At 43.1% G+C, this 21,956-nt stretch overlaps 2 protein-coding genes across 5 annotated transcripts in view; one reads left to right on the top strand and one right to left on the bottom strand.

Moving 5' to 3' along the window:
* Positions 1–10,075, top strand: part of FHL1 (four and a half LIM domains 1) — a 31,427-nt gene extending 21,352 nt beyond the window's left edge. For 2 of the 4 annotated variants that reach the window (XM_059824288.1, XM_009814299.2), the window contains exons 2-6: positions 5,815–5,996; positions 6,707–6,884; positions 7,395–7,564; positions 8,146–8,332; positions 9,069–10,075. In XM_059824288.1, the coding sequence (XP_059680271.1) occupies positions 5,841–5,996; positions 6,707–6,884; positions 7,395–7,564; positions 8,146–8,332; positions 9,069–9,226 (849 nt within the window). In that variant the 5' untranslated portion in view covers positions 5,815–5,840 and the 3' untranslated portion in view covers positions 9,227–10,075. Of the gene's footprint in view, positions 1–2,470; positions 2,474–5,814; positions 5,997–6,706; positions 6,885–7,394; positions 7,565–8,145; positions 8,333–9,068 lie in introns of all 4 variants that reach the window. The other 2 variants (XM_059824287.1, XM_009814307.2) reach the window with 2 other exon arrangements.
* Positions 10,076–12,741: 2,666 nt separating this feature from the next.
* The window catches only part of MAP7D3 (MAP7 domain containing 3), a 44,927-nt gene continuing 35,712 nt past the window's right edge, over positions 12,742–21,956 (bottom strand). Inside the window, exons 14-20 of the mRNA XM_059824442.1 lie at positions 19,609–19,744; positions 18,305–18,485; positions 17,058–17,162; positions 16,730–16,783; positions 15,839–15,932; positions 15,177–15,375; positions 12,742–14,043 (exon numbers count right to left, since the gene is read on the bottom strand). Coding sequence (XP_059680425.1) covers positions 13,734–14,043; positions 15,177–15,375; positions 15,839–15,932; positions 16,730–16,783; positions 17,058–17,162; positions 18,305–18,485; positions 19,609–19,744 — 1,079 coding nt within the window. The 3' untranslated portion in view covers positions 12,742–13,733. The remainder of the gene's footprint in view (positions 14,044–15,176; positions 15,376–15,838; positions 15,933–16,729; positions 16,784–17,057; positions 17,163–18,304; positions 18,486–19,608; positions 19,745–21,956) is intronic.

The following is a 21,956-nucleotide window of genomic DNA, read 5'->3' as shown; positions in this document are numbered from 1 at the left end:
AAAACCACCTGCAAGTGCTTTTTTTTTTCCTTGTTGGCCAGGGCAGCGTGCCCGTGACCTTGAGGTGCAGTCCTGAGCATCGCTTTGCATTTCGGATCAACGGGACCCTTCTTTTAAGGGTATTCCCTGGTATTTATAGCAAACCACGCGACATTGCATAGAGAAATGCTGAGAATAGTAACTCAGGTGACAGCCCAGGCGATGCCAAGTTCTGAGCTGAAATAGGCAGGTGTAGCCAATGCCTGGCAGTACAGGGGCTGTGTGTACTCAGGCTGCTGAGAAAAATAAAACTGATGGAGAGTCAAAAAGCAATTGGGGTTTTCCTTCTGTATTGCCATAGCGTATGCAGCTGTGCGTAGAGCAGAGGGTTAACATCTTCAGCCTCATCTTCCTTTGTAAGTGGCAGAATAGTCTGTAAGGTTTAAGCACAGTTTCCCTGGTTGTTTTTAAAGACCACACTTCAAGTTCTTCCTTGGTGGTTTATCACATCTAAACATATTCCCCAGAGACATTAACACATATCCTGTGCTAAGTGCTTTGCTTATCAGCTATGCTTCAGCTCCCTTTGCAGAGTGCTTTGGTTTCATTTGTTGTGCAAACCACTGTGATGCTGCATTTCGGTCACTGAACTGGGAGGAACCAGTCCGGGGGCCACGGGAGACAGGAACCCCCAGGAGAGGCATGGGGTTGTGTTAATGCAATAGCTTTTGTGGGGTGGCACTTCTTGGGTCTGTACCCTCCTTTCCGTCCTAAAGCTTGTCATGCTGCAGGGTGCAGATGGAGCCCTGATTGTGACCACTCGCTGGGACAGCCCTCTGACTGCTCCACAGCATGGTGTCAGTGTGACTTGAGGTGCGTGGAAGCTGGCAGAGCCCAAACATTGGAGATCTTCATTTGAAAGATGGAAGGCATAGTTGTCCAAGGGCTGAGGGGCTGCTTTCGAAAAGCAGCAGATGCTCTTTGGGGACAAGTGGCTAACTGCCTCCTCTGTGGTCAGGTAAATGTTAGGGTTGAATTCGAGTGGGTCTTTGTGCCAAATACCCTGATACTTGAGAAGGCCACTGGTCTGGCCAGCCGCCCTCGAGCTGTAGCCAAATCCATCAGGGAGCTACATTTAGACAGCACCCTGCCAGGGTTGGTGGGAGAGGGACACCTTGCTTAAAGCGGGGTTAGTTTCTGGAAGTATTGCTGGATTTTTCTTGAGCTCTTATTTTTATTGAGGGTCTTCTAGGCTATTTAAGGATGGGCATGTACTGCACTTACCCCTCGCCCCGGCAACCTGCGCTCTCTCTTCTCACCTGCTTCTCTCTGGCAGAACATCCTCTGTGCATGGATGTCAGCCTGGGCTGGAGAATAGTTCCAGTCTGTCCATACTTCTCCTCTGTCTTCTAAATCCCCTTCTGTGGCCCAGAGTCAAGCTGAAATGGGGTTTGGATCAGTGCATGTCCTCAGGGTACGTGATTCTCCTGGGGTTAGACAGGAGATACTTAACCAGGCTGTCAGCCCGGAGACACTGCAGTCTGTTGTAAACGTACGGCCAAAGAAACTGCGTTCAAATAACTTCCAGTATAAAACACCTGTGCATACTGCCGTCGTTTTAAGCTCACCACTGTGAAATGAAGCACAAAGGTACAGCACATACAGTTTGATGAGTGCCTACCCTGAGCACCAAGTTTTGCGTTGCTGTGGCATGGTTATGTCGCTGCTGTGAATCCCTACTGTGTGCTCAACAGCTGCTGCACAGCTTGCACAGGGAAGCTATGCAGCGTGCACTAAAATAAAGGCCCCAAGAAAGAGTGAGGAGGATTCATGGTTCCGGTCCTTAGTTTCATGACTTGCCTGTTTTCCAGACAGCAAAGACAGGCCAGGGTTAATATACCTGGAAGGTCTGGGAAGTTAAGCTGAGGGGACATGGAGCAGCTGGAAGATGAACAGGTTATTAAGGAGATAAACATCTCCAAAACCATGATCTGCTGCCAACCAGGCTCTAGAAGATGTATTTTTTTTTTTTTTAAGAGCACAACAAATCTCTGTTCTGCCTACCTTCTGTGGGAGGGGACAGGACAGCTTAGGGGAGCAGCAGTAGGATTTTAAATGCTTTTTCCCCAGAGCAGCAGAGCTCCTAAGTCTCCATGGCTATTTGCTCCACTCTGGGGAAATGATCTGTCGGTCCCAGCACAGCCACTGCTGGCTGCTTTCGGGGCTCTCGTGCACCAGCCCCTGGGTGGGCTGCTCCCGAGGGAAGGTTGTAGAAGCTGGTCTGGCTGATGTGGGCTCTCAGCATGGCACGGGTGAGCAGAGACCATGAGCAGCCAGCACGTTTGCTGGGACAATGTGGTCAGTGCATCTTCATTGCAGGCAAGGGAATAGAGGTGTCTTTCCCAGGTCTAGATCAGGGATGATACTGCTGAGGGCAGAAAGCTCCGGGAAAAGCTGGAAGCAGATTCATGCCCTGGCCTATGTATGAGAGGGGGTTTTTGGTCCATGAGGTGGCACAAGGTAGGCAGAAGCTGGCATGTCTGCATGTACAGCCCAGCTCCTGGGGCTGCCAGGCCCGGTGCTAATTGTGGAGCTCCAAAGCTGCTGTGATAAATGTGTGTCTCACATTAGTGCATGATGCGTTACATGTGAACACAGGATTATGTTACTCCCTGAGCCATATGTTCACAATTACGTGTTCTGGTTGAAAGCAACCCTAAACCTGAGATCGGGAATGTTTCGATACCATTTTCCCTGGACTCTGTGCAATTGCATTTCTTCTAAATTAAACTCACTTGCTTGATAAAGCTCTGCAGAGCTGGCCGTGGCTCACATAGTTTCCACATTTCCCAGCTGTTTATTTGTTTCATTTACTTGAACCGGTACAAACACAACCCTTGGCGTAGTTGTCAGCAGGACATGGCCATCTCCTGACCTCGGCAAGGCGGCGTTTCCAGACCTCGGTCCCCATAGAGTGTAATTCCTGCCAGCTCAGCCTCCAGCCTGCTTCTTAAGTTTTAGGGGAAGGGGAAGGGTGTGAACCCAGTCTCCACCTCTGCTGCAGCCTCCCTATGCAATGCTCTTCTCCAGGACTATTTGTTTTGCTTTCTGGAAGAGAAATGCTCCAACTTTTTCTGGCCTGAAGTTATCGAAAGGGTGACAAAGAGGAGGCAGTGAGATGACTCTTGGATTTTAAAATCTGCAAACAGTGCGAGTCCCGTCTCCTGTGTCCTGTTCCAGTTCCTCCTTGGCTTGCAGATGGTACTGGAGAAAATCAGCTCCTTCATGACCAGTGCCCACAGCATCTTCTGCTGCCACCCATCCAGCAGCTTCCTGAGCCCAGAGAGGAGGCAGAAGAAGAGCTCTGAAATAATGGCAAAATGTTCATTTGTAGGCAGGCACCTCCTTGGGCTTTGCACCTGGCTGTGTTGGGGCTGCTCATGGTGTGCTGCCAACAGCACGTTACTCTCAAAGAAAAAGAAGTTGGGTCGGCAAAGGAGACGGTGAAGGCAGCAGCCACCCCTCATTTCTTGCTGTGGTGCCTGGGCTTGCTGGGCAGGACCGGGTGGGGTTGATGTGCGCTCCTCTGGCGAGGTGCACTTGGCACTGGTGCCTCTGCTGCAAAGCCCCACTCCCCACAAAGGCAGCAGCAACGATCCCTCGGCCCCGGGGCGCTCCCGTACCAGCGTGGGGATTTCTCATGCTGACAGGTTGGGCCGCGCAGTTGATGGTGAATCTAGAATTACTGGGGTGGGCAAGTGTCCAAGAAAAAGCTGTGTAAACAGGTCCTCATGCTATAACAACACGGCAGTCCTGCCTGCACAGCATCCTGCGGCTGAGGGAGAGCCCAATGGGGTCCCGCTGACCCTCCTTTGCCGTGAGGACCCAGCCAGAAATGACGTACCCTCTCTACATCCCACAAACCCCAAGCCCCGTTCCAGTTTGTAAAGGTTCTGTGCTGGGGCTTGGAGCAGCACAGCTGGCACGGGCGGCCGTTGTGCTGCTGAGCTCCTTCAGGAGCAGGCAGCAAAGCAGCCCCTAAATGCCAGGGCTTGGTGGGGTGGTCCACGGTGAGGCTACGCCACGGAGGTGCTAACGGCCTCCCCCACCTCACAGCAGGAAGCAGTAGCAATTTATATTGCCTGACAGCGTCCTTCTCCCTTTCCTGCCCCGCGCTGGTGCTACAGCTCTATCAGGAAAAGAATAATTAAATTTCCTCTTGGTGTCCTCCATTGCCAGATGTGTCTCCCGCCCAGTTGCTGATGGTGCAGAAAGTTCAAGGCTGCGTCCTGGGTTGTTGGCTGCGCAGGGGAGATGGGGCTTCGTGGTGCTGGGGGCTGCGGGGGTGTGAGTGGCGCGGGCAGAGATGGAGCTGTGTTTCTGGGACTGTGGGGGCTTACCTAACCCTGCCAGAGCTTTTGCAGCGCTCGCAGGAGCATTGCTGGCTTCCTCTGAGGAAGGGCGTAGGGAAAGGGAAGGAGCTGATAGCAGAGGTGGTCTGGGAGGCTGAGACCGGGCGTGCGGGCTGGGGACGGGTGTCTGGGGAAGAAAGTGTAAGCGTGCACCTCCAGCCAAAGTGGAAAATCCTCTGGTCAAGAGCCCCCACACCCGCTGATGTGCTGGCTCCCTGGCCGTGGTGGAACATCATACCTTGGCAGATCCCCGCTGGCATGAACTGAAGAAGTATCTTTACATGTAGGGAGATCTCTTCTTGTTTTTTCCTCATGACTTTATATGTGAAAGCCCAGTGAAAAGAGGCAGCTGGAAGCTGCACAACTATCCAGCACAAAAGGCCTCAGAGGGCTGCAGCTGGCTGCGGGCTTAGGCTGGAAACATGTAAAGTATTCTGCTCTGCTCATGGTTGGCGGTGATTTCTGCGTACAAATTATGTGGTGCTGCAGCCAGGACCTCGCCAAGGCCTGCAGTGGGCCTGGCTGTAATGAACTAAGTGGCTCTGAGTGAGTAATTAGGTATCGTTATCCTTGCTTGATGTGAAATATGTAAATAGAACAGTCTAGTATCCTTCCTCTTAAGAAGGTGATGGGGAAAGGCTGGTGGGGGACTCTGATCTCCTTGCCAGCAACTGTGTGACCCAAGCGTGGAGCGGGCAAACTTTGCAGCCCTGCGCTCACAGCGAGTTGGACCCCAGAAGGCAGAGAGATGTGTTTCTGTGCTTGGCCAGAGCCCATCCTGCCTCTCTGTAGGCAGAAATCTAGCGTTCGTATCTTGGATGGCTATTAAGGGAACTGAAAATATTTGTGTTACTAATGCAATGCCTATGCTGACTGCAGCAGCAAGCACAGCGCTTCCAGGAGGGAGGGCTGAGCTCCAGAGCACTGCCAGGAGTTGGCCCACATGGCCTTACTCCGTAGCCCGCATTTTTCTGAGACTTCATGGTATTTCTCTCTCTGCGTCCTAAATAGCAATTCGTGAGGGGACATCCATGCTGCCTTCTTTAGCAGACGTACGAGTTTGTGATTGCTGTGAATGAACCCAGGTTGTCTATTGCACCCTGTCTCCCTGAGCGTGATGGCTCATTAGCCTAACCTAGACCCTAAAGGCAAAGCTGAGGCACCTGGAAAATGCCAGTGCAGTTGGTAGAGAGCTATTGTGTTTTATAAACCACCGAGCTGCCCGATGATAGCAAAATTGCCCTAACAGTGCTGGGACAGAAGCTGCTTTCTCTACCAACTCTTGCTGCTCTTGAGGAGCGTGACACCACCACAAGCTCATTGCTGAGCCATCTTCCTGATGCTTCTCATTTGCACAGACCGAAGAAGCTGGAGCAGTTATCAGGGCTTCAGTGCTGTAACTTCACCCTCTTTCCTCTTGCAGGGCCTGGCAGTTACACCGTGGGCACCATGTCAGAGCGCTTTGACTGCCACTACTGCCGTGACCCTCTGCAAGGGAAGAAGTATGTGCAGAAAGAGGGCCGCCACTGCTGTGTCAAGTGCTTTGAGAAGTTCTGTGCCAACACCTGCACTGAGTGCAAGAAACCCATCGGAGCGGACTCCAAGGTGAGTGCTGAGCAGTTAAATGGATAATAAGAAGACAGGCAGATGCTTATAATCCTCCCATTTGTTTTCCTGGCTCTGGTCTGTTTGTGAGCTGCTGTGTGAAAACACGTTCTCCTGCGAGTCCTGTGGCTGATGGGCCATGTGCTCCTTGGGCAAAGAGCCCCAGAGGCTCTGGGGCACTGCAGTAGGGATGCTCAGGACGGAATGCTTTTGCACAGGAGCTAATTTCAGGATCTAGATTCAGCCACATGAACGGCTGTAAATGCCAAGTGGTCCTGAAGAGAGTACTGCAGGTAATCCAGCCTGCGTAGGACGTGCAGAAAACTCATCTTCTGGGCAAAAGCACTCAAGAACCTAGGGTCTGATTTTTGTCAGTTTGGCAAATGTTTATTGCTTCATGTTTATGGCAATAATAACGTACACCTGAACTAGAGGGAACTTGACAACCGGAGAAGCCCACATTTACTTACAGAACTTCAAATCTCAAAGCTGTTGGTTTGAAGCATCTTCTGCTACCCTGAAAGTCCAAAGTGAACATGATTGTGTCAGTGAGTTTGGTTAAATGTCCTTCCCTTAACAGCTTGCAGATGAGCTGCAACTCTAACCACTGAATGCCTTTACCGCCAAGGCTGATGAGACAGTAGCTTGGTTTTAGGGCTGCTCAGCAAAAGAGAAGGGCTTATTGCTCACTCCATTTCTATTCATTCCAGGAGTTGCATTTCAAGAACCGTTACTGGCATGACAACTGCTTCCGCTGCTTCAAGTGCTACACGTCCTTGGTCAATGAGCCCTTCATGCTAAGGGAGAACAACAAGGTTTGGTGTAGCAACTGCACTGCCACTGAGGATGCACCCAGGTGTAAGGGCTGCTTCAAGCCTATTATTGCAGGTACTGGTGCCAGTGATATGGATATGACTGCCAAGTTCTACTTTAAGGCAAAACCATTGAGGTTTATCAAGCCATGGAGGCTGCAGTTATGGGTATGGGCATCATAGTGGAAGGCTGGAGCACCACAAAATTATGCAAATTTTGACCGTTGCTCTCACCTGTCCATTTTATGCAAGTGTTGAAAGGCTGCTTTGCAGTTAACCCTCATGTGGATAGTTCACCTTAGTAGTTAGTCTTCAACCATTTCTACCAAAAGCTTTGCTCGGTAAATCAAGGTCCTCTTCTCAGAAAGGCTCAGGCACCCGCCTGATAAATGTCCTAAGAAAAATCTAGAGGGCCCTGGCTAAAGTCAGATACAGAAATTAACAGCTCATCCCATGTCCATGTTACAATTGAATCCTGGGCATAGGTATGGACAGGTCTTGCCTACAGGTATGTTACATTGCACAGGGTGGGGAGTTTGTCACAAGCCTGAAATCCCACATAACAAGTTGTTCCTCTCTGTTGTAGGAGACCAAAATGTTGAGTACAAGAAGATGGTCTGGCATAAGGACTGTTTCACTTGCAGCCAGTGCAAGCAAGTGATTGGATCTGGGAGCTTCTTCCCCAAGGGTGACGACTTCTACTGTGTCTCCTGCCACGAGCATAAGTTTGCCAAGACCTGTGCTAAATGCAAGAATGTAAGTCCTTCCACTTTGCAAATGCAGCTGCCAGAACTAGCCCTCACATGTCTTTTGGAAGTTAGGAGAGTAAACCAACAGACAGATCATGTTGAAGCTGTACCAGTGCTTATGCTCCTTCCTTAAGATACTGGTGAAAGCAGCTGGTGCTATAATAATGTGAGCGCTAATGGCTCTTGCACATTACAGCATCTGAGCAGGGGCTGTAGGATTCTCTGATGGCAACTCTGCTGAAACTAAGTAGGCACTGGCCTTGCACTTGCTTTGGGGATGGTTTAAGCTCTCTACTAAGTATTGTGTATTCAAGCAGTAAACCAGTTATTTTATAAAAGAGCTGTCTTAAACTTTTGCAACTGATTAGTGCAGAATTGCAGAGTCACTGCAGGTAAAATAAAGTTATTATGAAAGCTCCAGGCATGCAGGATTTCAGGCTAGAGGAACTCAAATGTGCTGCACTATTTAATGAAAACTTTCAAGAGATCTTGTCCATGACAAAGCCCTCCTACCCTACACCCCATGCCTGCATCACCTCTCTTCCTCCCTACCGATTCCGAAACAAATCTCTGCTCTTTGCCTCCTAGCCCATCACTTCTGGAGGCCTCACTTACCAGGAACAGCCTTGGCATTCAGAGTGTTTCATTTGCTCCAACTGCAAGAAGCAACTGGGCGGGAAGCGCTTCACAGCTGTAGAGGATCAGTTTTACTGTGTTGAATGCTACAAGGAGTGCGTTGCCAAGAAGTGTGCTGGCTGCAAGAATCCTATTACAGGTATGTTGGATTAAATGCAGCTTGAGGGCAGTGAGTGCTTAAGGTCAGAACAGCAATCCCCAAAGTCATACAGCTCAGGTCTAGTATCCTCAGCAATTTACATGTGATCTAACTATAGGCCACGTGCTCTTGCTGGATGGAGTCTCAGTTAGTAACTGAGCTCTTCACCCTTTACATGCCTCAAATTCACCTCCTTCAAAACTTCCCCAACTAGAACTGTTCCCACCTATACCTTAGTCTGGGGACCTTAAATCTAAGAAAGAGCAATGTTTTATTGCCCCGAAGTGACATTTGCTTCACTTCTGATGTATTTTACATGTAACATGTGGGCACTATCCTGCCAGTCTCATGGGACTGGCATTCCATTCCACATTTTAGAGCATGGATCTGAGCCCGTAACAACCAGGTAGGGTGTTTACCCCAACCTGTCCTTGCTCTACATCTTGATCGTTCCTTCAGCTTGACTGTTTCCTGAAGGGATCCAAGGGAAAAAGCTTATTGCAGAGACAAGTCACACAAGCCTTACACTAAGCTGCCTGTTTCTCTAAGAGCGGTAATACTGAGCAGCAAACAATGTGGTTCAGGTGGAATTTTGGCTAGTATTTGAGGCATACAAATACGGTCTGCAAGACTACAGAAGCACAGGAGGCAGTAAGAACGGGATCTGCTGTTTGGTGGGCTAACCCAGCCACGGGAAAAGCTACTATCGCCGTCCTATAATTGTTTTCTCTCCTAGCAGGATTTGGAAGAGGAACCAGTGTGGTTAACTACGAAGATGAATCCTGGCACGATTATTGTTTCAAATGCACAAAGTGTGCCCGTGGTCTGGCCAACAAGCGCTTTGTTTGCCATAATGGAAAAATTTACTGTGCTGAGTGTCCCAAACGACTGTAAGGAGCAGACAGCAACTGCTGTAAAATGGATTTTAGAGCCCTGCTTTCCAAAACAGTCCTGGTAAAGGAGCAGGTTTTTGCATGTTAAGAATTCTAACTTTTTTCCATTTTAGTATAAAAACTAAAGTAGCTTCAACATACTGGGTTTGCCTTTTGAAGCTCCTGCAGTAAAAAAAAGCATGTAGTGCTGCAAAAATCTAACTTTGCTTCCAAGTAATGCCTAGTGTAAAGGCCTGAAATGCCGTCAGATTTAGCATTAGAGATCCACGTATTACATAATCAGTGTGTGGCTTAAACTAAAACAAAGCTAGCTTTAAACTTGTCTGGTATACATTTAAGCTTGGCACTTAAATGAAGTAGGTTTGACGAGGCATGCACCTCAGAAACAGAGATGCAAAGATCGCATCTGGGATCAGAGAGATTCATTATTATGCTTTTGCAAGTACAGGTACATTACATACATCACACCATTAACAGCAGCACAATAATAAATACCTTAGTTAACCCCACCACACCAAATTGCAGCAAGTATGGAATGGCTTCTTCTTACATATAACAATGTTTTGGCAGTACAATTTAGCTTTAGTTAAGCTTCCATAAACTTGTTTTAGACTTGATTTCCGCATGGTTTGCCCAAAAGTTTTGCTCACGAGCTTTTTTTACATCATTGTTTAAATGAGGCTGTCTATATACAATTATTAATCCATTAACAAGAAGTAAATCTTTCAGCTACAACAAAATGCACATGCAGTTAGAAGTGCCTTAAAAATCGCTCAGACAACGATAGCTCTCCTATCATGTCAGTGTATGATTTACGATTTAATAAAAATGAGACTAGTGCCTGCCTGGAGTCGTACAGTCTGGAAAATTGTTTTTTCATTTTGCCATCTTACACGATTGACACCTCTTACAGCTCAGCTACTGAAATCAAGTCTGATACATTGATACTGGCAAAGTCGAGCCAGCTGTTCTGCCACTGTGCCCTTAAATATCTGAGGACCAAACCAACAATTTCCATAAACTAATTTATTTTTTAAATATAACTGACACTGGACCATCTGCCAAGGACAGCCTGTGTGAAAAAGCCCTTTGGAGAACATATGTATAGGCACTGTCTATATACCGATCTACTACTACCCTTCAGCAACCTGAATGCTGGTTTAAGGTTTTTTTTTTTTCAGAGCACTGGTTGATACCATACAGAAATGTTTATCAACTGGATGCTGCTCTAGTCATTCCCTTTTGTTCACAAGCACCTACCAGAAACAAAGAATCCTCACAAGAAAAACACAAGGCAGCAGTTTGCTGTATTCTCAACAGTCACTGCTCCACTGTGGCCGTGGAGCACTGCTAGACTCACCATTAGAACATAAAGATGCTGGTGCTACAAGTGAAAGACAAAGGCTTACAGTGAAAAGCAAAGTAAAGAATTCAACAGTCATGAACACGTCATCAGGATGTACAAACACAGCCAGATCTGAAGGTGTTAGTACAAATACCTTCCCAACCACACAAATGCAATTGCCAAAGAGGCTACTAGTTTTGGGAATCTGCAGTGTGGAGTAGTTAGAGCAGTACCAGAGTGCATCTCAAGGCAGGTCAGCATGGCAAGGGGTTGGAGACTCCTAGTAAGGTAATGTTTAGCATTACAGAAATAAAGCATTGTTCAACTGCAAAGTTTATTTAACAGTGCGCACATATTTACATAGAGCTGTAACAGATCATTCAACAAATAGTATCAGCACAGAAAAAATATTGGCATCTTTTAGTTAGAATGATTGTCTCTGCCAGAATGAAACAGCTATCGTACAAAAATACATGTTTCCTTTTACCTAAGGCACTGCTCTAAAGTCTAAAACAGTTCTACCGTATTCTGAATAGCAAACCGTGAGAGTGAGAAGGCTGAGGGTTTCCTATTTAACTGTGATGTCGAGGAAAGAACACATTTAGTTCCAGCAAAACCATTTGCATTTAACCACTGAAAACACAGCTGCCATTTGGATGATTCATTTGAATTGAAGTATCAGCCAATGGTTTATAGCAGGATTTGAGACAGCTATTCTTTACGTAATCACTTATCCAGTATATCTGTTACAGGAGACAGAAGAACAAGACTGCATTATTACTTTTAGTAGCAATTTTCAGAAGATACTTAGTTAATCTCTTCATGCTGTAAAAAGCAGGCAAGTTTAGGTTAAATAGATTACTTAATGCAGGTTTTAGGGGAAGAGAAATATATATGCAGCTTGCAGCCACTATTATAAAGCTAGAACAGGAACACTTGGAATAATTAACATGAAAAAACCATGACTTCAGTGGTCTAATACTGTTATGTACACAATAAAATAATACTTCCATGAGTGTAGATAAACTTAAATAAGTAATTCAAAAGGAAAACATTTTTAAAAGCATGACATGTTAAACTGCACTACAACAGACACAGCTAGGTACTCAACATTTTTGTACTACATTAGTGCATATGCTGTAAAATGTTTTGATGTTTTCCAACAGATTAAAACACATTAGCGATGATATGATACTGCATTTTGAAACTGCCAATATTTTCATGTTTGTTAGAAAATAAGAAATTTTTCTTCTCCATTCAAAATTGAAGATATTCAATTCTGTGTTTTTAAATAGCATGTGAACCAACAAGTAACAGCATTTTTCTAGAACGTTACACAAAGGGAGTTCAGCTTTAACACACACACACACACACACACACTGAATGAGTCCTTTATTTCATCAAGTGCCATTTTAGGAATATGCAGAATCTGGCCAGTAGCTAACTGGGGAGCCTCCAGTGGCACGTTGCTGTACATGATACTAATATGAAAATAAAAAAAAGACCCAAACAGGTTACTGTAAAGTCTGTAAAAGGGAAACAAGTGATATTTAAACAAGGAAATCTTATCTAACAATTAGCTAAACAAATGGAAAAGGAACATCAGCACAACAGTTTCCCTGAAATGTTTCAAGGTGCAAATCTCTCCCCCCCCCCCGCCCCCCCACCCCCCCGGTGTTTTTTTTGTTTTTTGCAAACTTGAAGGTGGATAAAGGTAAAGAAGCAGCTTTTCAAAACAAGGCCTTCGGTACTTGATAAAACACTGGATTACTGAAGTGCAATCAGATTATTTCCAGGTCTCTAGTGTGTTCACAGTTCTGTCCAAAGAGCAAAGAGAAGAAAACATTTAACCATCGTAACTGTGTATTCCACATACGTCTATCATCACTGTCAGAATCTACATCCAGGGAGCGAGCACAGAACCACTTGGTTACTTATGGTCCAAAATCAGCACAGTAGCTTTTCTTTTCTTATATATGAATATTAGTTTTCAAAGTTATGTACATAATTCTTAAACCATAATATGTCTAAACATTTTCAAGTTCAAAATTAAAAGGCAATACTTTCTTCACTAAAAAGTTAATGATTTTGGTCAGAACAAAATGTTATCAGCAGCATCACATTAAATTTCCCATGGGCCACTTAGTCATGGCCTCGAGGACAGTCTCAATAAGGCTATGTTCATGGGACTAATATTCACAAGACGCAGAGTGACAGAGCAGACTCAGGAAGCAGTTCAGTCTAGAAAAGTGCTACACTTTAATAAAAAAAAGTGCTACACATCACTTAAAGAAAACGTGGATAGCAAGTCTTGTTTTTCCCACTACCATTCATTTCAACTGTTCACGCAGTCATTTATCTCATGGAAAGAGATCTCCTGCTGTGAGTACGTCCATTTGGGGTTTAGTTCCAACACCAGAGAAGTTTAGTCTTATGTAAACTAGCTAGCTGAAGCCTCTCTGACATGCTATGCTGTACTACATGAGGGTTTGGCTTCTCAAGTACATGTGGTTTCAGATGCAGCTCTGCTTCTTTCAGAAAATTCAGAATATTGCGTGTGCAGTTTTACTACTCCTTCCAAAATGTAACACAACCGTCTGTGGAATTTCAGGTTGGTGTTACCCCTCTCAGTGAAGTGAGAGGCTATTCTACAGTAAGTAGAGAGGACAGCTAATATGTTGCCAGAGCCAGAAGACACCTTCTAAGACCATGCAGGTCAGCATCAAAAAGTTACAGAACATGCCTAGGAGTGGAAAGGAGTGGAAAGGTCTTGTCTGTAGAGTTACATCAGACACCTTTTAAACTGTTAGTATCTTCAAAAGTAACATGTGCCATTTAAGCCATCTTAGAAGAAGCCTAAAATACAACAACTCAATGGGCTTGAGTGCTGGTAGGAGACACAGGAGCTTCACAGGGGCTTAGCTGTGTCTTTGGAAGAGCCTTAATGTCAGGCCTTAGCTGCTGTCTAGAACAAGTCGCTAAAAAGGCATCAGTTGGTGACTCCTTTTGACAGAATGCAAGTTACAAGCACTAAAGAAAGAGCTTTCCCTCTGGTCTACACATTGGAAAAAGTGCCTTGAAAATAAGAAGCTGAAGTTAAGGCAAGGGGAGTAAAATGCAAGGAAGTTAATTACCTAGCCAGAGGAAGAGACAGATAGGGAAATCAGCTTGGATTACCTGATGAAGCATCTATAGGTTTGGTCAATGAATTCACTGCACCATCTTCCTCAAAAGCCAATTTGGGACTAGAAGGTATTGTAGCAGCATCATTCAAGTTTTGATTACAGTTACCAGCAGAGATGCTGTCCGAGCTCAGTTTGGTTGACTTGGAATGTACTCCAACGTCAATAAACTCCTCAAAAGTCCATGAACCAGATTTTCCGTTAAGATTCTGAGTAAGTCCAATTGTATGATTAGCTTCATTAACACCCAACTTCACTGAGTCATCAACAACCATTTCTTCTGCAGGATGGCTAGGAAAAAAAATAAAATTGATACTTGTATTACAATTTCTGCATGTTTAACCTTTAGATTGATTACAGGCCAGCCAATTAGCAGTCTGCATACTTTGCAAAGCACTGAATATCCTGAAGGGCATTCCCAGACAAGCTCCTCCAGCTGCCACGCAGGATCTCCCCTCCAAGAGCCAATGGGGAAGAACAACTCACCAAGATATACTCACTTTTTACTGTACTAATAGCTCTCAGGTAAGGTCTGGCTCCAGAGATTTGATATAAGAAAGCAAGAAGTTTAAAGTCCTGCACCATTAAAACCCTATTTTAGTAGTGTGCATTTTTCCTTTTTTCTCTCCAGTTAAGACTTTTAAAACACAAAACAGCCTCACAAGACTAGCAATACTTAAAACAGATCCAAAATCTAAATCCAAATCAGAGTGATCAATTTTAATTCATTCTTAAGAAAATAATGAAAAAGTCTTTATAATCCATCACTGGAGGAATAAAATGAATTTATCATCACTTAAAAAAAAAAAAAAAAAAGAGTTCACAATGTCATTTCTAAATCATTAGCATTTATATGAGCAAATGGAACAAGCATCAGAGGACAGATTTTCCAGTAGTAGACTGAAATGCTTTATGTTCAAAAAGATAAAATTTGAAATACTAAAAAAAGTTTCCATTAAGGAAGGTTTTTGGTGTTTCAGCGCAACTGAAACTGTTCTAGAGCTTTCTGTAGGTTATTCTTCCCTTTCACTGTTGTCCCCCTCCCTCTTGTTTAACGTTTTGTTAATGAAAAGAACTGCTAGCCATTTCGAGGGAAAAGATTTCAAGCCAATGTTGATCTTTATGCGTAACAGGGCCACGTTGCTGGCCATGTGTCTCACTTCTTAGCAAAGCCAGTACTGTTAACATGGTGTCATCTAAACAAACAATTATCCTGAACTAACTGCCTCTGCATGAAGCAGTAAACTGACAGCATGCACACGCCACATGCCTGGAGCAAGCCAGAGAAATACCACAATGCTAGCGGGGTGCAGAATTTGATGCAACGCTACATATAGCACTAAATTTAAATTAAACATAGAGACGGATTTCTTGTGTGACAGATAACTACCCTGACAGTAAAACAGCCACCTACACAGACTCACCTGGAATCTTTTAATTCAGTAACAAGTAGAGACCCCTCATGACTTTTCAAATCACCTCCATTCATAAATACTTCATTGGCCTTCAACTCTGACACATCTTGTTCCTCAGAGTTTGTAGACATCAAGCCATGCGCAGTCTCTAAACAACCCTCTGCCTCCCCCTTGACTTCCTGGGGTAAGTCAACGCCATTTAGCTTTCCTGAAAGGGGAGGTGGGAGAAAGAAAAAAAGAAAGGAAAAAAAAACCCCCAGAGCTTCAGTAACAGAATTGTATTTTATTCCTTTAAAATACTAAGTGCCAAAATGACCTTTCCTAGCCAAAACTTGAGGTACTTGGCTTCAATAGACTCATTTCCCTACAGACAAGCTGCCTATAACAACATGAAATTTGTTTTCCATCTTTAAAAATACACTTGTAAAATGAAAGCATGCTGCCTGCATTTCACTCTCAAATCATTTTTGCATTTAATCATTTTGACTGTCTCTTGTGGTATGGAACAGGCAGTGATCTACTCTCTGTTCACGCAGAGAGCCTCCCTGGTGCTTCTGGGACTTGCATCTCAGACCATCACGATGCTATTACGTGAGTGACCTTTTTAACAATGCTTAAACATCACTGAGACACTGACTGCCACTTAGACCTGACTCATCAAATTTCCTTACCTGGTTGATCAGTCTTCTCAAGACCCAACTCTTCCTCCTCTTCAATATACTCTCCTTCCATAGCCTCAGAGGCAGACTTCCCTTCATTCTGCAACTGAATTGCCAGAGTGTTATTTGGAATAACTCAGTACCCTCTAACATTTCACAAATGGTTCAATCATAGCTTCCATGCAGGACTATTCTGTGCCCAGCAGTAAGGCCACACTAGTCCACAGGGTAATAGACAATCAGATCACCCAGCGACACATGCTCTGCTGAGCCAGAGCCTGTAAAGGAACATGTGGGACTCACTTCCACCTCCTACCTATGAACTATTCCTGAGCTCCTTTCCCCCTTGTTTCTCCAAGGTGTATGCTAAATATTTATTGATTTTCAACTATATGAAGACTTGGGTCTTTGAATGTTCAGAGAAGAACAACTACTCCTCCATATAATATGCACAATCTACCACAAACCTTAGGCCACTACATTAACAAAAATACACCCAGTTTACTGTAGCAATCCAAGAAGCATCCAAGATTTGCTTTAAGAAAACAGATGAAGCCAGAAATTTAAGTTTTGCGGGGAAAAATAGCTCCAGCAGAATGCATACAGTTTAAAAAAAAAAAATAAAATCCATTACTAACCAGTGTTTTTTTTACCCAATCTGCAAGTGATAATGCCAGATCACATAGTTTCTATATGCCTTGAATAAAATGCATCAAAGACTTCTCATCAGAACAAGCAAAGCAGAAGAATGTGTGTAATGGGAAGCTACTGAAAATTATTCTGGTGCACCAGAATTTGCACTTCACATGGACGTAAGGATAACAGAGGAAGATAGGATACAAGGCGAAGCCTTCTCTAGGAAGGGCCTATTCTGTCATTACACAGATCCAAACAAAAAAGTACCTTAGATTCATTTTGATCTGATTTTCGTGTTCTTTTCATTATTTCTTCGATTCTCTGTTAAAATGGAAAATATTTACAATGACATACAGAGCTTTATGTTTCAGCATTCTGGTTTAAATTTTCATCAATCATAAAGTATTTTCATTTTTCATAAATTTACTACTTTATTGCCAGTTTTTAAACCTCACAAGCCAGAGATGGCTTTTTGTTTTTTAAAAAAAACCACACTACTTCTATTTAAATGCATCTGAGACCGTTTGCCTGTTCAGTTTAACACCTCAACCACTATTTTAGGCTGAGAAACCTCTCTGCTTTCAAAACAGTATACCTTCTTTCTTTCAAGCCGTTCCTGCATATTTTGCTGCATAATTCTCTCTCTTTCCAGCCGCTGTCTTTCAGCCTCTTCTTGCGCTTTTGCTTCAGCTTCTTCTCTCTGAAAATAAAACAAAAAGAAGAGAGCACCCAATGTACAACTCATTCCCAAGAGCCAAAAGCAGAGCTGTCACAGAGATTCTGGTTCAACACAGACAGGAACATCAGACAATCACTATTTAATATTACCATACATTGCAGCTAAATGCCAATTACCTAGCTACTGACATGAAATATATATTACTATGACATTCAGAAACTGATCTGAAAAGAAAAACTATGTGCATGGCTATATTGTGATTATGCAAATGTTCTGAATGGTGTTGAGCTACTCAGGGTTCAAACTATACTTCAGGATGAAGATTTGTCTAAGAAGGATAATTTATCAAGACAGCAATTAAATTCTAAATATGGCAAGGTTAATTTAAAAATCTTGGCAGTCAGGTATTACTACCAAGACACTTGGTGCTGAACATCTTCTGTTCCTTCTACACTGGAAAATCTTTTCCAGTATGACTGGAAAGAAGACAGAAGCAAAGTTAACGCTGAATAATTGTAATAAACTTAAACAAGCTTTTAAAGAAACATTCAGGCACATGTCAATGTCATCCATAAGATACAGCTCTTTAAGCACAAAGAATTTCATTGTAAAATTGCTTTAATTTTCAAAATCAATCTCATTTAAAGGAAGTCCACTTTCTGCAGAACAGCCTCCTTCAGTTAGAAGGATGGCTTTGTAAAGGTACACAGATACGAGCTGTGGAAGACTATCTAGCAACCGGAAAAGTAGACTTGGAAACACTACCGATCTTTCTTTTAAAGGAATCAGGCTAAGCCAGATGACTTTCCAGACAGACCACCTCCATATAATCCATAGCAGTAAGCTGGTAAAGTGGGCTCAGTACAAATATTTTACATATGCAAAATAGCATCCCAGATGGCTGAAAAAAAAATCCAAAATACCTGCTTCTGCCCCACACCTGAATTTATCAAATGTTGAAAAAAAATATCACAGAGACTAGGGCAAGCAAAGAACTTCAAGACATTCTCAAATCCATCTCACACAGTATGAACTCTGCTTTATATCATTCCTGACAGAGATTTGTCAAAACTGTTCTGTGACAGAAAATCAAAGATAACCCCCTTGAAAACACGTCAGCAGCTTGTATGAGGAACACAGTTGGAGCCTACAGATAAACAGACCTGGTGTTGAAGCTCTGCAAGTTTTTCCTGCTCTTCCTGTTCTCGGCGGATCCTCTCCTCTTCAGCTTGTCTTTGCTGTTCTTCATAAGCCAGTCTCTTTTCTTCCTCCTGCTTGCGGAGCTCCTCCTCCTGTTGTGCTTTTTCCTCAGTTGCTCTCTTGGCCATTTGTTCTTCTCTGATTCTAGTGTTTCCAAGATACAGATTACCGACTGGGTATTTATTTCTTTAAAAGTGTGCATACACATGAGACAGACTAGGAAAGCAAGAAAGTTCTAAGTTATCCAATCACAAAATAACTGTGTAAAGATACTTTCTGGTGTGGATTTACAAATGCCACCATCCAGACCAGTCAAAGGAAAAAGCAGAATAACTTGCAAGAAACTATCTACGAGTTCTTTGCTGATTAAGTCAAGGCCAAGGCAGGTTGCTCCAATAATGGAATGTTTGATTGAGAACTGGGTTAAGCGACAACTATTTAACACATACCACCTGCATCCATGACATGAATGAAGCTTTTAATCACTGCCAAACATAAATTTAGTTGGACTTCCTAAAAGAGTGTTTCTTCTATAGTCCGAATTCCAGAGATATACTGGAGGTGTACGCTGCCAGATCATGCAGACGTACACAACAGATGTGATGACATATTTCTGATAAAACAGCTATAGCAGACTATATGCAAGTTTATGACAGTTTTATACTCATGAGTGGAAAACAGACAAAATCTGATATTCCATCATGTTCACAGAAGCACAGACAGGTGACACCTGATCTGGCATAGTTAGTCAGCACAAAGTTAGTAATTTATTTTTAACAACTTCTATGCAGTGAACCAAATGCACACTGATTTATCAGTTTGAATTACTTGGCTGCAACATTTCTGATCCAGATTTTGGATCACTAACATGAGATTTAATGTACCATCAAACCACTGCCTGAGTTCATCAAAGGAAACTTTAATACAGAGAGGTTGACTATTTCAAGACAAATACAAACAAAACAACTACAAGTGGTGTAAAAAGCACATTCTAGTTTTGAAATAAAAGCACCACTGGTGACTGGAAGGAAAGAGAAGCAGTGATTTGCACAGGGACTATGCATTAATCTATATTTCAGTATATATGTAATGATACACACAGCAACCTGTCCCGTCTCAAACGGTGTAAGGGCCTGTCTCTGCTTCAGGAACTGCATTAAGATCTACAGGAACTTAAATTAAAGCTTAGGAAACATATACAGCTGGAGTGTCCACTCCAACCACACCCCACCACTGAAAACATCCCTTCCATCTCCCGAATTGTTACCTTTCCTCTTCCTGTCTCTGAATTCTTTCTTGGTCTTCACGCTCTCTTTGCTCCCGTGCTAGACGTCGTTTCTCTGCCAAGATTTTAGCAGCTTCTTCAGCTGTGGTGGTCCCTGCTACTGTTTTGCTACCTGATTCTGCAAAGGTTAGAAGAAACTGCTGTTAAAAAGCCCCAGTAACTTAAAATTAAGAAAGATGTTATCATTGTGAGATGAGATTTTTCTTTCGGCCAACTGACCCACTATCTTTTCGATCAGTGCTCATCATTCAGTGAGTATACCCTGTATCTAAGGGCCCACAAGAGCCAAAAGGGAGACCTAAATAAATGCAGAGCCACAGTATCTCACTGACACTGAAATTAACAACAACTCATTTCAATTACACTGATCCAACCATATACCAGACAATACAGTTAAAGATATTCTCCAATTACCATAATATTTAAAAACACGTTTCTGAAAAGACATGTTAATTCTAGAACACTTACAAACACTTAAAAGAAAACTGAAAAAAATAACTGCTTTAGGAAATACACTTAACTTCCTTCTAATAAAACTGAACGCACATGACCCTAAAGAGGAAATATTAATTTTTTTTTTATTTCTCTTGTTTCATAATATTAATATTCATGCCTTTATATTTATAGAGTATCTTAGTGTGCAGATAATCACCATTTCATCTGGCCCTCAAGGCACAGGGTAATGACTTCAGTAATACCGTATTTCTACACATTTTAGCAGCAAATCAATTTCCAATTTACATGGGGATCAAAATAGCTCCAGCCACCAGGTTAGTAGATATTTGTACAGTCCTGCAGCTTATGTTTCTTCACGTCCTGCCTGGTGTTATGGTGTCTGAACATCAGAGATACTATTATAAATTAACATCAGGGAAAAAAACCACCCTTGCCATCCAGTTGCTCTCAATATATATTGAAAGAACTCTGATTTTTATCAGTTATTACCACTCTCTAGAAATATTACTGTTTGAATGTGACTTAGGAACTCATCATCTGAATATTCAGAGAACTAGCTTTTGTTGTCAGTAGAGCAATAGCATCCTAAAGTTGGTGAGGACCTGCCTTTCTTCTTTTTAATATTTCACAAATCAGCACATATACATTTGCTTAACATTTATAAAGCCTTCACGTCAAGGTAATGTTAATGAACAATGACATCAGAGTTTGATCAGTTATTTTGCTTCTGACCTAAAGACAAATCATCCAAAACACAATTCCATCATTTGGAACTTCAATACTCGAAAAGTTGCTTAAGCCCCATGCACACGTAATCACTACCTGCAGCTGCAGGGCATAATTACACAGAATAAACCCTCAGCAGCTGAATCATGGCAGTGTTTTGTGCATAAAAATTGTTCTTGGAGTCCTAGGAAAAGCATTCCAGCACTGATGGAGTGCAATCACAGAGAAGTTTTCTAATATTTAGATTTATCCAACACTGAAAAAGAAGCACCTCCCCAGAAAACACATTGCTTCTGATTTGGGCAAAAATGCAGTCATGATGGTACAAACAAAATCACTCACGACAGTTCCAAATTTGAACTCAGTCAAAAGGAGTCCTCCTCCTCCTCTCTGAGCAGGAAAGACCACTCCTTTGTAGTTATAAGAACCATCAGCAGGATCTGCCTACTTGCATGGGTTTTTCTTTCTATATTCTGCAACTTCCTTTTTTATTTAAAGGAAAGGAGGGAGGTTTCATTTAGTGTTGCCAGTATACAACCATGGAGAAATCAAAATGCCTCTCTTCTCCTCTACCACTTGAGTGTCTTGCCAGTTTAGACTAGTCACTTTTTACAGCAGAGGCCATCTTCTATTGTGTACTTGCACAGCAACCGATGCAGCAGTCCTATTTTAACACTACTGGAATCTCAGTTGTATCAAAATTGGTTGACATTTAATGTCAGGTTTAACCTATTTCCCCCCCTCAAAATTGAACCTAAATAAGACAACTTAATCCTTAGCAAGAATCCTAAAGGTTGTACGCTTTTAGGTTATACAGTTATAACATAATAATGATAGCTTGAAATATGATGAATATCCGGTATTGAAAATGATCGAAGAAAATTAGTCACAACGATTCCGAACATTGCAGATATGGAAAGAACAGGGGGCATAAAAACAAAAGAATGGGTAGGAGACTTCAAGTCTGTGGGGGATCTTCCCATTGCATTTTCACTTTCAAAGCTTTACTGATGTTTTCCATATGGTTACTTCAATAGGGCTTTCATCTCCATGCTCTCCTTGTGTACAGTCTGTTTTCATAGGGCAGGACATGGGACATCCCAACATGATTGCTAACATGCCTGAAGAAGATTCTTCCAGCGTTTTAC

The sequence above is a fragment of the Gavia stellata genome, chromosome 14 (genome assembly GCF_030936135.1).
Source record: "Gavia stellata isolate bGavSte3 chromosome 14, bGavSte3.hap2, whole genome shotgun sequence".
In the NCBI taxonomy this organism is placed as follows: Eukaryota; Metazoa; Chordata; class Aves; order Gaviiformes; family Gaviidae; genus Gavia; species Gavia stellata.
Note: the sequence above shows the minus strand (reverse complement) of the source record. Positions and strands in the feature narration are given on the sequence as shown.